This window comes from Vombatus ursinus, unplaced genomic scaffold (genome assembly GCF_900497805.2).
Source record: "Vombatus ursinus unplaced genomic scaffold, bare-nosed wombat genome assembly UNPS02004276.1, whole genome shotgun sequence".
NCBI classification, from domain to species: domain Eukaryota; kingdom Metazoa; phylum Chordata; class Mammalia; order Diprotodontia; family Vombatidae; genus Vombatus; species Vombatus ursinus.
In genome coordinates, this window is record NW_020944054.1 from 972,730 (window position 1) to 989,373 (window position 16,644).

At 42.9% G+C, this 16,644-nt stretch overlaps 1 protein-coding gene across 1 annotated transcript in view; it reads right to left on the reverse strand.

Annotated features, from left to right (window-relative positions):
• Positions 1 to 5,815: 5,815 nt before the first annotated feature.
• Positions 5,816 to 16,644, reverse strand: part of LOC114054460 (SLAIN motif-containing protein-like) — a 77,812-nt gene continuing 66,983 nt past the window's right edge. Inside the window, exon 8 of the mRNA XM_027877639.1 lies at positions 5,816 to 5,880. Within this exon, the coding sequence (XP_027733440.1) occupies positions 5,864 to 5,880 (17 nt within the window). The 3' untranslated portion in view covers positions 5,816 to 5,863. The remainder of the gene's footprint in view (positions 5,881 to 16,644) is intronic.

Genomic DNA, 16,644 nt, shown 5'->3' on the forward strand with positions numbered 1-16,644 from the left:
AAATCAAATTCAATTGCAAGTCATGTCATCATCTCCCTTCAAGAACAAAGGACAAACCACACACACACATACAACCTAAAGGTTGATAAAGCACTTTTTTCACGACAACGCTGTGAGGTGTGTGGTGTATTGTCATTACCCTCATATCCCAGATGAGGAAACTGAGGCTCAGGTATGATTAGGTCAAATGTCTAGAAGGGTTGGAACTGAGATGCAAATCTGGATCTTCTCAACTAGAGACTGATGTTGGGATGGCACCACACTATACTCATTGCCTTTCCAAAGCCAGGCATGGAGATTGTTGAAGGAAGAGAATCTCAGAGTTGGAAGGGACCTTAAAGGTCAAGTGTAGTCCAACATATGCTCCCTTCTTAACATATCTAGGAAGGGGTTGGACAAGTTTTTTCTCAGCCCTCTATCGAGGGGACACCTACTATCTCTCAAGGCAGACAATCCTGCCTTCAGGTGCTCTAATTTTTAAGGAATTCTGCTTTATGTAGAAATGTTGAATGGGACATTCCACTCAGCTCATTCAATTACCATTCCTGGCTCCATTCAATCATGTAGGAGCTTTCGGACATGTTTTTGGCCATGTGATGACCCAGGCTGAAAGAACTTTGTGTGTCAGTCAGTCAGTCAACAAGCCAAAAGAAAAATAGTCCCTGCCCTCAAGGAGTTTACATTATAGTAGGGGAAGATACACCTAAAACAGAGCTATAAAGCTTTGGGAAAGGGGCAAGGTTCCCAGCTCAGGGGCATGGTAGAGGAAATCTGGAGTGAGGCCTCAAAGGAATGAGTCATGGCCCACCTGGGCAACCACCTTAGATGGAGGTCGGGGTGGAGCCATCCAGTCAGAGGGAGAGGCTACTTTGAAGGTGCAAATTCCAGGGCTGGCATGATGTGCTGTCCTGTGAGAGAGGCAGGGTGTCGCACCTGTTAAAGCCTCAGGCTCTCTCCAGGTGGCATCATGAAACACCACATGTTTCAGTGAGCAGTAGGGAAGGTGTAGCCTTTCTCCACTCCAGTATCTTCCCATGATGGTCCTGATCACATGGAGTCTGAATCACATGTGCTGCCTAACCAGGCCTGAGCTTGGGTTTGGGCTGACTCATCCACATCTGTTGCTTTGAGATCTTAGGCAAATAAGTACCTTTCTCAACCCAGGTGTGGAGGCAATCCTAGTGAACTTGTGAGTTTGAGGCATCCCAATCCCATTGGGTCATAGCTTAATGGCAGAAAGGGAGGAAGTCCTTAGCAACTGACCTTATCTTTCTCCCTAAACTCTCACCTCCAATCCTGATTTTCCTATCATTGAGGACATCACCATCCTCCTAGTCCTGTAGGCTCTCAACCAAGGTGTCATCCAGCCTTCTTCCTCTCTCTCAGCCCCCATACCCAATCTGTTGTGAAGTGCAAATTCTACCTTTGGAACATCTCCCCAGTACATCCCTTTCTCTCCTCTGACACTGCCCCTACTCTGGTATAGGCCTTCACCTCACACCTGGACTATTGCAGCAGCTGCTGGTGGGTCCACCTGCCTCAGGTCTCTCCCCACTGCAGTCCATCCCCCATTCGGCCACTATAGTGATCTTCCTAAAGCTCAGGTCTGACCACATCACGCACACACGCGCATGCATAAAAATACACATACACTATCCAACAAAGCCCAATGGCTCCCTATGGCCTCCAGGATCAAATATAAAATGCTCTGTTTGGGGTTCAAAGCCCTTCCTAACCAACCCCCTCCTCCCTTTCCAGTCTTCTTATGCCCCCTCTATGTGCTGTGTCATCCAGTGACCCTGACCTCCTGCCTGCTCCTCTCACAAGACTGTGCTCTCCTGATGCTGGGCATTTCCTCTGGCTTCCCCCCCTGCCTGGGATGCTCTCACCTACCTCATCTCTGTCTCTTCTTGCCCACCCTAGCTTTGTTCAAATCCCAGCTAACATCCCACCTTCTACATTCCTACCTGTCTTTCACAATGCCCCCTCATGTCAGTGCCTGCCCTCTGAGAGTATTTGTTTACCCTGTACATAGCTTACTTGCACATAGTTCTTTGCATATCACCTAGCACATAGTAGGTGCTTCATGTTTGTTGATTGACTATTGATCAGAGTTCTCAAGTGTTTCAAATTTGTTTTTCTTTGTAATATTGCTGCCTTTGAACACATTTTCCTCTCTGCTCACTTCACACTATATCAGTTTTAACATACTAACTGTTCTCTAAAATTGTCTCTTTAGTAATTTCTTACGGCCCAATTACACTCATATATGACAATTTGTTCAGCCCTTTCCCCCAACTGTCTGAGATAATCTAAGGCATCCCCTTAGATCCTAGTTCTTTCTTTTGCTTTTTTAATTCTCCCTTCAGAATCAGAAAGTTTATTTTGTTTATGACTATTTCCTCCCTGTGAGAGAAGGTGAATTTTCATTAATTGAAAAATAATTAATTTTAAAACAAGAACAGCCCTCTAATCCCACCAAGGTCCTGAGTCCACGCTTTGGGTCATAAGCCCCAGGTCCAAAGTTCCTCCAAAATCTTTGCCTCTTCCCTTCAGGTTCTGCCACTGATGTGTGCATGTGTCAGATACCCTCTGGAAAATGTTGTCTTTGCTCCTCTGTCCACTGAAAGGAGGAATTTTGCATCTCTAAAACTTTGGGGTGTGAATGGATTCTGTGTCAGGGAGGGCATGTAAGCACTTGGCAGATTTTTTTTCAGTTTTCTTATTCAGTCAACATATTCTTTGTTTGTTAATGCTATGCCACCAAAGTAAGATTCTATGGTCTGATATGGTCTGACTTTTTTGTGCAGTTTGCTCATGATCCTGGCCAATTACTTGACTTTTAAACTCTTTGTTAAGGTAGGGGTCTGCTTCCAGTGTGGAGGGTGTACTGTCCCAAGCTTCAGGGGTTTTGTGCAGCTGTTTTCAGAGGTACTTCTAAGGTCCTGTAAATTTTCAGTTCTTCCAAGGTAGTATGATCTAAGGAGAGGTGTTTACTCCTTTCCTGGTCTGTGCTCTGGTCTATGATGACCACAAGCACTCTCTTCTGCCTTGGAACTGTAAGGGGGCTTCCCTCTCCACCGTTGCCACAAGCTCCACCACACCAGCACTCCTTCTTGCCCCAGGACCGCCACCCAGCACTTTGACCCAGATCCAAACACAGGAGAAGCAAGAAAATCCTGCCTCAGCACCAGTGAAGAGATCCCTGAAATTCCTCTCTGATCAGCCACTTGATCCCCCCACCGTCTATGGGCCGAGAACTCTGGAAGAAGCTGCTACCATCGTGGCCACTGCCCTGGGGCTGTGCTAGGACCAGGGCTGGACTGCACTCCTCTCACTCAGGTCCAACAGACCTTTTCCACTGACCTTCTGAATTGTCTTTGGCGTTTGTGAGTTGAGAAGTCTGGAAACTGCCACAGCTACCCTTGATTCAGTCCTCTGAGGCCTGCTCTGGGTTTGCTTGGCCTGGTCTTTGCCAGTGTTGCCCATGCTGAACTGTGCTGCTCTCCTAGGCCAGCACAACACTCCTTTCCTGTCTACCTTTCAGGTTGTCTTGGGCTGGAAATTTGTTTCACTCTTTTTGTGGGTTCTGCTGCTCTAGAATTTGTTTGGAGTCATTTTTACAGATATTTGGAGGGGTTTGGGGGAGAGCTCGAGCAAGTCACTACTTTTACTGAGCCATCTTGGCCCCGCCCCCACTTCCTTGGCTTCTAAGTCCCAGCTAAAATGTCATCTTTCGAGATTTCTTTTCTGATGCCTCTTAATGGCAGGGCCGTCCTTTTATTGACTGATTTCTAATGTATCCTGTATAGATCTTGTTTGTACATAGTTGTTGGAATGTTGTCTCCATTAGACTGTGAGCTCCTTGAGGGCAGGGCTTTTTCCCCCAACTTTCTTTGTATCCCCAGCACTTTGCACAGTGCCTGACATACAGGTGGTGCTTAATATATGCTTGTTGCCTTGCCTTGCCTTACCAACAAGCCTAAGTGCATAACTCAGACTGGGATAAACTATCTCTTGCCTCTTTCCCTCCTTAGGCTTCCCAACCAGATGACCGCAAGGTTAGAGCTCCAACGCTGCCAAGCTTACCTCAGGTCATAGCAGGTTGGGCAGCTGAGGGCTGTGCTGGCAGAAACCATTCACCTTAAACCTCCTAATCACCTGTCTTCTTCAGGGGACCTCACTGCTTCTCTACCTAGACTAATTGGTCAGCAGTTAGCATACTTCCTCCTACTCCCACTCTCTTCAATATTGTCATACTAGACCTCCTAATGTGGAAAGCCGTCTCCTTCCCCAACACCTGCTCCTTTATTCCCACATTCCTCTCCCAAACCTACCCCACTAGTGCTCTGCTCCACATTGGCCATTCCCCCCCACTGTGCTCTCTGGAGTATCTGCTCCATAATGAACAAACTTCTTTTCATCCAGAAACTCTTTCTTTCTTCCTTCCTTCCTCCTCCCATCTCCTGGCCCTGAGACCAGGCTCTTTCCTGATGACATTGGTTTCCTTGCCACTCTTTCCAGTACAAGTGACATTTCTACTCCTTCTGCTGACTTACCAACCATTGTGACAGGAATAGAACACCCTTTGTTCCCCATTGCCACTTTTAGTTATTCCCTCTATCAACATCCTTCAGCAACTGCTCCTCTTCTAAGATTCATTCAATCAAAATTGATCACCCAGGTGAGATTCTAGTGTCTATCATCTACCAACCCCTGAGACACTCTCCCTCCTTTTTCAGTTCAGTACCTGGCTCACAGTTTTCCTCTCTACCCCAACCCCTGCTCTCATTCTAGAAGACATCAAAATACATGTTGATGGTCCTTTAAATATCCTTATTCCAATCTACTCAACTCCCATGACTTACTCTTACTTCCAATCAGTTGCCAAATCTTGCTACTGCTTTCTCTACATCTCAAGGGTCCATCCTTTTCTCCCACATAGCCAAACCCATAATGCAGGCCCTTATCACTTCTCATCTAGACTACTGTAACAGCCTTCTACCTGGTCTCCCTACCTCAAGGGGCTCCTATACCAAACCATCCTTCACTCAGCTGCTGAAGTGATTTTCCTAAAGGGCAGGTCTGATCCTATCATTCCCCCTCCCTATACCCCCTTTCCCAAGATCAAATAGAAAGCATTCAGTTTGGCACTTAAGAGCTGGACCCTTCCAACTCTTCCAGTATTCTTATGCTACCCTGCCCTCCATGCACTCTACAACAAAGATACACTGGTCTACCAGCTGTCCCTTAAACATGACACTCCATTGCCTGCTTCCCATTTCTGTACCTTGGCAGTGACTGTCCCCTATATCTAGAATGTTCTGCTTCCTCACCTCTGCCTCTTAGTTTTCCTAGCCTCCTTCCAAACTAATCTCAAATTCAACTTCTAAAAGAGCCCTTTTTTGTATCCCCTCCCAGCTGCTAATGCCTCCCCTCTGAGAATATCTTGCAGCTACTTTATATTTCTCTTGTATTTTCTGAGTTATATATAATGTTGTCTCCATCATTAGAATGTAAGCTTCTTGAGGGCAAGACTTGTTTTTACTTTTTCTTTCTATTGCAGCTGTTTATTACAGTGCCTGGACCATACTAAGTGCTTAATCAATATTTGTCAATTTGCTTGATCTTAGCAAAATTACCCCTGGCAAGAAAACCATATATTGGCTTGCTAAAAGAGAAACTCTAAAATTCAATTTTCTGCTATGGTCTGGAGAGAGAGATATGCTATATCTCTTTAAGATATAAGAAATACTCAATACACGTGTTTATATTGCATTCATAACTTTATAACTGTAACATTTTTTCTTATATCTGCAGCAGCATCTGTCCTTCTATGGTTCAGCAAATAAATGAACAGGCTTCATTGGCTGGAGAGACCTATTTTTAAAAAAAGCAAATATTAGGCCACAAAAAATTGCAAGAGTCAAGGCTTGGCTAGGCACTGTAGGGCAGGACTCAAAAAGCAGGATTTGTCAAGATTAGTGCCTCACCTCCTGTGGGATTCAGGCAAGTACAGAGTAGGGAAGGGCATGGAAAGGGCCCTCAGCTACAGCAACCCAGACAATGCTAGTTTTCTGTATTTTACTTACTGGGAGACTATATGGGGGTGGGGAACAGACATAGGACCAGAAGGCTCACAAACAGCCAATGCAGACCTCTAATCAACAGCAGGTATACGTTCTCTTTGGGAATGCAAAGAGAACCCAGACTGCTTAGCTTAGTTTAGCCTATCAGTCATTCACAACTTACTGTCAATTACTTGATTTAAAATTAGTATCTAGCTGATTTCGGAGGGGAGGGGAGAGAAATAACAGGAGCTATTCACCAGCACAAGTCAGATTCCTACTCTCAAGCAGCCCTTCTCCTCCCTTGGTTCTCTCACGTCTATATTCTCAGCTGATTTGGAGACTGAAGACTCCTGGATCTGCTACTTTCCACCTGGCACAATTTGGCCAAATCACTTCCCTAGGATTGGCTCCCCAAAGAAAAGGCCATACTAGATGATTCCTAAAGTCTCCTCCACCTGCAACTCTACAATTGTTAGTATGGGGAAACTTTCAGAGGACTTCTAGACCTTACCCCATATAAAGGGAGGAAAAGCTTCTCCTGCTTTCTCACTTGTTACTGTAATGTGTTCAGTGACATCTGCTGTTGCAGGTCACAACCCATCTACACCATTCCATTTTTTGGGGCCCTTATCCTTTCACAAAGGCTCTACACAAGATGGCAGAGTCCTTCCTCAATGCTCACTCTTGCTTGATCACCTAGGTAGAGCTGGAAGGAATCTGAGAGGCCATCAAGTTGTCCCCTGGGCAACTTGCAATTTTCTTCTGCTGAGGTCACAGTATTTTATGAGTCATGGCCTCATAACATCACCAGAAGAATTGCCCAGAATTCACTGGAAGGAAGCTAGGGAGCTGAATTGCTTTTGGAAAATTGTGTGTAAGGTTTTCAATAAGCAGGTTCTGCTTCCTGAAACAAAATCCCAGCTAGTTAACACCAACATTTCAGCCTGTGGGGGAAAAAAAACTAGAAAGTACAGAGTAGATTATCTGCATGAACTCAGTCTGCTTTTTGTATTTAAACATCCAATTATTGCAGATAAGTAAAACAGCTTACAAAACGTGCATAACTATAAGCAAAAGAATGTAGTCTTCTAGATATTTTTTTCAACAACAAACATGTATAATCTTGTTGAGTTAAATGAAACAAATTGAAATCTCCTTGTGGGATGAATTGTTCTGCATAGAATAAAGATCATAGTGTTGGAACAAGAAGGGACCTAAGAGATCAGCTAGTGGAGAATGAGGCCCTAGAGGGAAAATTACTTAATCCAAGTCCCACAACTAGAAAGGAGTTCAAATAGAATTTGAACCTAGGTCTTCAGACTCCACATTCAGCTCTCTTTCTGATGGAATCCTAAAAAAGCTGCCCCCAGCCCCAATATTCTAACAGCAGGCATGTCCTGATTTGACCACACAATCTAGCTTTAACCACACCACATGCCCCCAAATATGCCTCACTAAAACAGCAGGCATGTCCATGTGATGGAATCCTAGCCATTGCCTCTAGCCAGCCATTGCCCCCAGACCCAATATTCTAACTTCCTTATGGGCCTCACAGAAACAGCAAGTGTGTCCATGCACTCAACCAACCTCCATATAATCTCAGACAGGACCACCATAGCGAGCCAATCAAAAAGCAGCACCACCAGGATGCCTGAGCAGAATGTGGATCCCAAAACAATAAAAGGGACTTTCCCTAAATAGATGCCTTGCACAGTAATAGCAAAAAATGTCCATTAGGTGAACTTATAACATAGAGAGGCTTATTATAATGTCATTATTATACATACATGGCCCCCAAGTGGGCTTTTCTATGTACATTATGGATAATCACATGCACAGTTCCACGAAGGCTGGGACCCCTCCCCTATTGCCTAATCCCTTAACAAACCCCTCCTATATTTTAATATTCATATATTCTGTTTTGATGTAATTGCATCTTTTGCTCTATAAAAATCTCCTTGCTCTGATAAGCTGCTTGCATAAGTGAGCCCAGTCCCTTTCTGAGAGGAGTAATTCGCAATAAATGCCTTTTCTTGGCTTAGAGTTGGTCTGAGTCTGTGAATTCTTTCAAGATGAACCCACAACACACACCATGAAACCACAACATCATGAGCTGATAAGCCTGTTACAGGATTTGGACATATTTCTCACAAAAATTAACCCCAACTTAACAAAATTACACATCATTTGGGAGAAATGAATTCTTCCACTCCAGGTCACCCCTGAGTCTCGAAGGCATAACTTGGAGAGGTAGGAGCACCCTATCAACATATTGAGCAGATCACAATAAGATAGACTATAGTTCCAAACTACTAGTAAGCACAACCAGTGGCAGATCTAGTAAGCCCTATTTTTCAGTCATTTTGGTTTTACTACTCCCAGAGCATGAAAATCACTAGGCTTAAATATTTTTCTAAGAACCAAAACACATCTCTCTGACCAGTTACCACAATGCCCACTTCCACAACAAAAAAATGAACAAATTTACAGCTACCTAATCCTATTTGTACCTCTTAGACCTGACCTTCAGACTGCATGGCCTAGAGAGCAACTCAGATCCTGGGTGATATGACCTGTGAACCTAAAGAAGGATCAGATGACAAAAGGCTCCTAATATTCAATTCCTGACCCTTTATGCCCCTTGGAGAGGATAGTTGGGAGGTGCTTTGAAATAAGGTACATCTAGTCATTATATACCACTTACTGGAATGTATTTTATATACTTAACTTTAAATATTATTCCTATCCTGGGAATCTAAGTTTTCTTATTTCTTTAAAAATCACAGTGACTAGTTATTTAAAAGTAAAGAAGTTTCACTAGCTTCCCCTTACAGACTTCACTGGTGGGATTTTAGCAGCTTCTTACCTTCTGGATGGCTCCATTTACTTGTTTTCAAAAGAGGATGCTTTTGCAGCTGGTGTCTTTTCTTTTACAGAAGAACTTTTGGATACATTAGCTACAGAAGCAATACTAGTAGAAGACAAATGTCTTCTCAAAGGACCAGGACTAAAAGATGCTCCTAGCTTTTGATCCACAGCAACAAGGTTAAAGTATTCAGGTTTTCTTGGCTGCCTTGGGTTTAAACCAGTACTTGGCCTAGCTTTCATTGACTTTCGGACATTTAACAGAGGTTTGCAACTACTAGAAGAAAATCGGATTTTACTAGAAGCCAAGCCTACTGTTGGGAGTAAGGGAGAGGGGAGGAAAAAAAGAAAGAAAACTTTAGAATATCAGCTTGAAAATCATAAGGAATTCAGAAGTGCAATATATTTATTCTCAGTGTTAGTAAACACATCTCCTACATTTAAAAAAATCATAACTATGTGAAGAATGAATCCAAGAAGGGGTCACAACACCAGCAAGATGTCTAATCCACATTTTCTACAAGCCACATTAACCCTTCATCCTCCCCCAAAGAAAGGAATTATATGCCAGATACTGAGTAATTACAGATAAAGAGATGAGAGATGTGCAAAGTTAAAAAACAAACAAACATTTGAATTAATACTTATTGTTGTTTAGTTGTTTTCGGTCATGTCTGACTCTTCATGATTCCATTTGGGGTTTTCTTGGCAAAGATAGTGAAGAGGTTTGCCATTTCCTTCTCCAGCTCATTTTACAGATAAAGAAATGGAGGTAAACAGGGTTAAGTGACTGTCCCAGGGTCACATAGCCAGGAAATGTCTGAGGCTAGATTTGAACTCAGGAAGATGAGTTTTCCTGATGTCAGGCCCAGCGAGCTATTCACTGTGTCACCTAGCTGCCCCAAATTAATACTAAAGAACTTTAAATACTTGCTTGAAATGTTTCATTTGCTTAAGGCCCTACCCACATTGGCCTCCATGAATCTAGGGCAGCTAATGTAAGCAAAGTCTCAAATTAGTACCTGAGGCCCAGTTTTAGGGTGGGGACCCTGGTGACTACAGTGACTCTGCCCAACTTGGCAGAAATCAGGTTTAGATCACCATCTTTCAATGTATACCACAATACCTTCAAAATGGATATAAAACCTAAATATAAAAAGCCACATCATAAAAAAAAATTGAAGTAATTAGGTATGTTTCACAGGTATGGCTGTGGTCAAACAAGGGATACGGGTAACCACAAAAGATGAAACAGATAATTTCAATTAAATGAAATTCATACCTTTTTGCACCAAAAACAAACAAAGAAAAAAAAAAAAACAAAGGAACTAGGATAAGAAGGAAAGCAGTTGACTGGGGGAAAAAAATCACTGCATCAAATGAGACTCTGATATCCAAGATTTATAGGGAACTAATACTAATTCTGAGTCATCCCCCAATGAAGAAGTATTCAAAAGGTAGAAAAAAATCAAAACAAAAATTGCAAACTATTAGCAAATGCATTAAATATTTGCCACAGATTACTAACAAAAGAAAGTGGTCAGTGTTGGAGGGGTTGTGGAAAGATATGAAGCATGTCAATAAAGCTATGAAGTGGTCCAACTATTCCAGAAGGAGATATAGAACTGAGTCATCAGACAGTGACTAAAATGTCCATACTCTGATCTGGAGGTCTCATTGCTAGGAATAAACCCCACAGAGGTAAAAAAATACTCAGTCAATAAACATTTATTAAGTACCTGCTATATTTTAGGCACTGTGCTAAGCAATGGGGATACAAATAGAGGCAAAAGACAGTCCCTGCCATCAAGAAACTCACAGTCTAATGAGGGAGACAATAAGAAAGCAAATATGCACAAATTATATACAGTATGGGATAAATATGAAATAATTAAGAGGGAAGGCACTAGAATTAAGAAGGATTGAGAAAGGCTTCCTGTGAAAAGTGGAATTTAGTTGAGACAGAAAGTTCCTACAGACAGTAACATGTTCATAGAAGCACTTTTGTAGTATAAAGAATACAGGAAATGCACACAAAGATGGTAATACTGCATTCACTCAGAAAAATACCACCACCATGTTCAAGAACTCTGAGATCCCCTTCTCTAACCATGATCTCTTGTGGTCAGATAAGGGGACTGATGGGGTGCTTGGGTGCTTGTGCTTGTACTTGGACCCCAGTTTCTCTCTAGTCTTAGAAACACTGTCTCTGACAATCACTCCCCAGCCCAAGGACACTGTGCCTAGCAATTACTCATGCGTGGGCCCCAGCAAGACCCTTATCTCTCTCCCTGGTGCAACTACACAAAGCTGGGTGAGAGAGTGCTGGGCTGCTTAGGTCCCAGCCCTCAGATCATGTCTCTGGAAGCCTCCCAATTCCTCATTAAGTTCTTGTCTTGTGAGAAAGCCTTCCCTTGTTGCAGAGCATCCTCTCATCAAGACAGAGGGAGAGGGGTGCCTTGCCTAGCTCAAGGAGTTTTGTCCTTGGCCGGCCCAAGGACTCTTCCTCCTGCCAGACTCCCAAGATCCATACCTCTGTCATCTCCCTCCCTGTCTGGTATACTCCTTGTACTTTCTCATCCATAGCTCCCAAAGACACTTGGACCTTTAAATTACCTCATCCGTGTCCCTGGCATTCCTTTCCCATGCCCTTTTCCATATAAACCCTAGCTCCATTCTCAGTCTCTCACAGGTTCCTTAAGAATCCTTGCCGCTGAAAAGTGTAACAATAAATCTTTGCCACCTTGACTTAAAGAATGCTTAAGTCTGTGAATTCATTCCAGACGACCCGTCCTGTACTCTGGTCTTTGAGAGGTCTCAACCTTTCAGACCACAACATTTATGGCGCCCAACATGGGGCTTCTCTGAAGTCTCAAGCCTTCTCCGAATCAAGGTAAGCCTCCACTTCCTCCCACCCTGTAATTAGGTCGCCCCTCAAGCACCTAGGAAGACTTGCTGGGACTTTGGGTAGAGCCTGCAACAGGCTCTAGCAGATTTCCCTCTTGACAAGGGACGCCTTGTTGGGAACTTCTGCGGGTTTTTTCTCCCTCACCAGGATGCTGGTTGAGGTGAGTAGACTACGGGAGCAGGTCCTTATTTTTTTTTTAAAGGCTTATAGGCAAAGAGTATGGGCCAATCTCCCTCTACATCTCAAGATTTGCCCCTAGGTTATCTTTTACAGAACTGGAGAAAGCTAAGTCTCCAAGACCTTAAGGAAAATTTTGCCTGGTCTCCATACGATCTGGAGAACCATGAAAAAAAATTGTCTGATTTGTGTAGGGGATTTCTGACAAGTCTCTCTGAGCTTTTGGATTCTCCCTGTCATTTGTATCTGTTCTATGTTTGTGTCTACATGGTATGAGTGAGTGTCCATGTGTAATCTGACACCCTTTGTAGCCAGGTAGCAAGAATAGCATCCCAAGGCTGCAGCTGGACTCTGGAATGCTGCTTTCTTTCTCTCCCCCTCTCCCTCCCTGATTACAGCAGTCTCAGAGGAGCGGGTGGATGGGAGAGAGAAAGAGAGAAAAATACTTTATTTAGGTTATATGATTGGTAAAATGCAAGTCGAGAAGGATACTCAAAGTGTCAGGTCAGAATTAGAAAGAAATAAAATATGTGCAGTTTTAAAGGGACTTTAATCAAAGTCCATCAGAAGGAAGGCAAGAAAGTTTAAGGATGTAGGGATGAAAGGAGTATGGGTAAAAAGAAAAGCATAATCCATTTGCATGAATAGTATGAACAGAGGGTTCCAGAGTAAAAAGTTTGGAAACTTTTGGAGAATTGTTGGGAAAAAAATTCTCCCTCTCTACATTCTAACTCTGGCCAAGTTTTGAATGTGGAGGGAAAGACAAGAAAGAAAAGGGGAACCTTTTCCCCTCAGATCAAAAAGAGAGGTAGCACTTAATCTTTTCTGCCTCACATAAAAGAGAAAAGTTTTTGTGTACTGGAACACAACCAAAAGGTAATTTAATTCATTCTGGTAATATTTTAAATGAAATGTGATGTTCTTAATTTAATGCTTAAGTCAATTTATTATACTGTTTGGCACTAAATTGGGAAAATGTATGGATCTGAAATTTGTTAACTGGGTGACATTAAGCAAGTTACCTCAGTTTATCTCACATGATTGGAAGGTGCTTAATACAATGCCTGGCAGAAGGCAGACACTATAAATATTAACTACTATTATTATTAGTTCCTTAATTAGATGTGACCAGTATGCAATGTCAATGGTGAAGAGATGCCCAATTTTCTATCTAAGGAAATTTGGAAATGCATTCAACAGAATTGGAGTCACCTGATTGGTAATGTGTTTGTTTCAAGTTTTAAACACATATATTGTTTCAAATTGGTAAACTTTTGTATCAGTTATGTCAAGCAGCTTTTCATAATTTGGATGTTATTAAAGTATGAACTTAAAGAAACTAAAGGATGGTGGAAAAATTGTGTAAAACCAGTTATATTACTTTGTCAGCCCTGCTAACCCTGTCTTATAATGTTTGATAACTGCCATTTAGAAAACCAGGTATTTTCACCTTTACCTGTAATTAGAGAAGGGCTTATAGCTAAAACAATTTGACTATCACTTATGAAAGTTATAAGATTAACTAAGTTATTTGAAGTTACCTGTTTTAATGTTAAAACCTAGAATTGTTAATTGATTACTGTGTGAAAAGGAGGGAATTAGGTAAAAGCCTTATCCAGATTGGTTCTGCCCATTCAAAACAGTCCTCCTTGGGATATGGGGGTTGGCAGGCAGGGGCACCAAGATTAGCCCCTCCCTGGGGTACATGGCAATTCCCCATATTTTGTAAACTTGCCAAGGTCCCTGGAAACCATCTGTGTGGGCAAGGTCATCTGCCCTGAGAAAAGAACTCGTTTGGGTTATAGAGTTCCTAAGCAATGAACTTAGCTTGCTGAAATTTTGCAAGTGTATGGAAATGATTTCTAACGATTGGCTTTTACACCAGGACAAGTTTAAATTTGAGGAGGAAAGATGTAAAGTGAAATCTCTTATGTATGTGAGTCCTGCTAAATTTTTATTGCTTATTGTAACTCCATGGGAGTAAAACTCACTGTATCTGACTTTAAGCTGTGATTACTGAAACTTGCTGTTTGAGGTAAAAAGTTCTTGGGACTATAACTAATTTTGTTTTGAGTTTGAATTTGGGTATAGTTGTCTGCATTGAATCAGTATCTGAGAGAAATGCCACAAGCTAGTCAGAGGGAATGTGATCCTATACTATTAACAGGTGGAGGTCTGCATCTGGGAAAAAGCTGTGAGGACAATCTTAGTCTCAATCTAGGATGGGATCCTCCTGGCTCAGTTTCCCCATGTTCCTTTGAGAAGGAATGTTTCCCACCTGACTATTCCTGAGTCTGGCTATGATGTGGAATTGATACTGCATGAGTGGAGAACTGTGACTCTTATCTGAATTCAAACAGAGCCAAGGATGTTCTATCTTGTCATCTTTGGTATTTCACATGTCCCTGCCTTTTCCTTTTATAGTAGATTTCTCTGATTGGAGTGAGTGGTCAGTAAAAGACATGAGTACAATGTAAGTACGTGAAATCTGCTGTTTTGATCTGAATTTGTAGTCATCCCATGGCTTAAGTAAGAGTAAAATCAGTTTGAATTTATCGCATGTAAAAGATTTAATTTCTAAGTATAATTAGAGAAGGATAAACAAACTTGTGGAACAAGATTGTGTATCTATTTAGTTGTGAGGTTAAAGTTAGGAACCTCTTTTGTTTAAGGCAGTTTTTGCAAGAAACCCCCTCCCTAATGTAACCACCTCAAAGGTCTTTGCCACCCCTTTTGTACTGGCCACTCCTTTATGGGAAAATTTTTCTATCTCAACACCCTGTTTCTCAATGGGGAATTATTCCCTTGCTTGGGAGACAAGCTCTATGGCCACCATACAGGTAAAGACCCTTGCTAGGGGAGGGATTGTAAATGTCTCTGCTGGTCTCTTGACTTGAACCACCTGTAAGGATGCCTACAGTGATGAGTGTCCCCAGAACTTTACCTCTCCCAGCTGTACCACCTATTTTGAGGGAACACTCCCTACTTGTACCTATGACTGAATTCCTCCTGCCACTCTCCTAGTAGGTACTCCCTATTTAACCTTTTCTTCCTAGTTGACACACAATGCTACAGCTCCCTTCTAGCTATAACACTCTTATTGATCTTTTGAAAGTTTCTCTCTTACTTGGAATATTAACATGTAATCATACTGTTCCATGGGGCATCCATGCTCAGTACCTTTTACAATCAGGCCCCATCTGTGCCCCTAAGGGATATTCCTTCCTTTGTGGGATGGGTGGGCCAGGTGGTGAGGATTCTGGGGAAGAAGTAAAGCAAAATGCCACTACTTTGCAGGACCCCAGGATTGTTGTTCTAGCCACCTGGTGTTTAACATCTTTATAAGGATTTTCGTGTGTGCTCCTTTGGATTTTTGGTACTACCTCTGACCATTTTCAATATTACTACACCTAGTCCCTCCACTCTAACAAGAATGAAGTATGGGTTCTGGCACAATGTTCCCTGGTACCTTAAAAAGGGAGCAGAGTATCTCATGCCTTGGTATGGACATTTACAACATGAGTTCATTCTTTCAAACCTGACAGGGACCATTCACCAATTGGCAGATGACACAGCTTATGGTCTCCGGGACATTCAGCAACCTATGGATTCCCTGGCAAATGTGGTCCTGGATAATCAAATAGCTTTGGATTATCTACTTGCTTAGTGGAGGTGTCTGTGCCCTGGCCAACACCTCCTGCTGTATGCATATTAACAACTCTCAATAGGTGGAGCTCAATAGGACTAGAGAAAGTCACCTGGATGTGAGACATCCATGAACTTAGTACACCAGGGTCATCCTCTCCTTGGGGATCCTGGTTTCTCTCTATGTTAACTACTATTCTTGACCCACTCCTGATTATATTCTTTTTACTTCTTTTTGGTCCTTGTCTGCTTAATCTTCTTGCCAGATTTGTCTCCTCTAGGCTCAGTGCCCTCCACTTCCAGATCACTGCTCAGGCTGGGTACCAACCTCTGTCTGGGACCACAGTCCATCACCCCTTGGACCTGGCATCAGCCAAGTTCTGGACATTGGCTAAAACACCAGCCCCTGGAATGGAGGAACCTCGCAAGGCCAGGACAGCTCTACACCCAATCCCAGCAAGAAATAGTTTCAGAAGCTGAGACCTTCGTCCCTCAACACAAAAGATTTTGGGTCCCATCTGTTTAAGGGGGGAATGATGGGGTGCTTGGGTGCTTGTGCTTGGACTTGGACCCCAATTTCTCTCTAATCTCAGAAACACTGTCTCTGACAATCACTCCTCAGTCCAAGGACACTGTGCCTAGCAGTTACTCATGCATGGGCCCCAGCAAGACCCTTATCTCTATCCCTGGTGCAACTACACAAAGCTGGGTGAGAGATTGCTGGGCTGCTTAGGTCCCAGCCCTCAGATCTTGTCTCTGGAAGCCTCCCAATTCCTCAGTAAGTTCCTGTTTTGTGAGAAAGCTTTCCCTTGTTGCAGAGCATCCTCTCATCAAGACAGAGGGAGAGGAGTGCCTTGCCCAGCCCAAGGAGTTTTGTCCTTGGCCGGCCCAAGGACTCTTCCTCCTGCCAGACTCCCAAGATCCATACCTCTGTCATCTCCCTCCCTGTCTGGTATATTCCCTGTACTTTCCTATCCA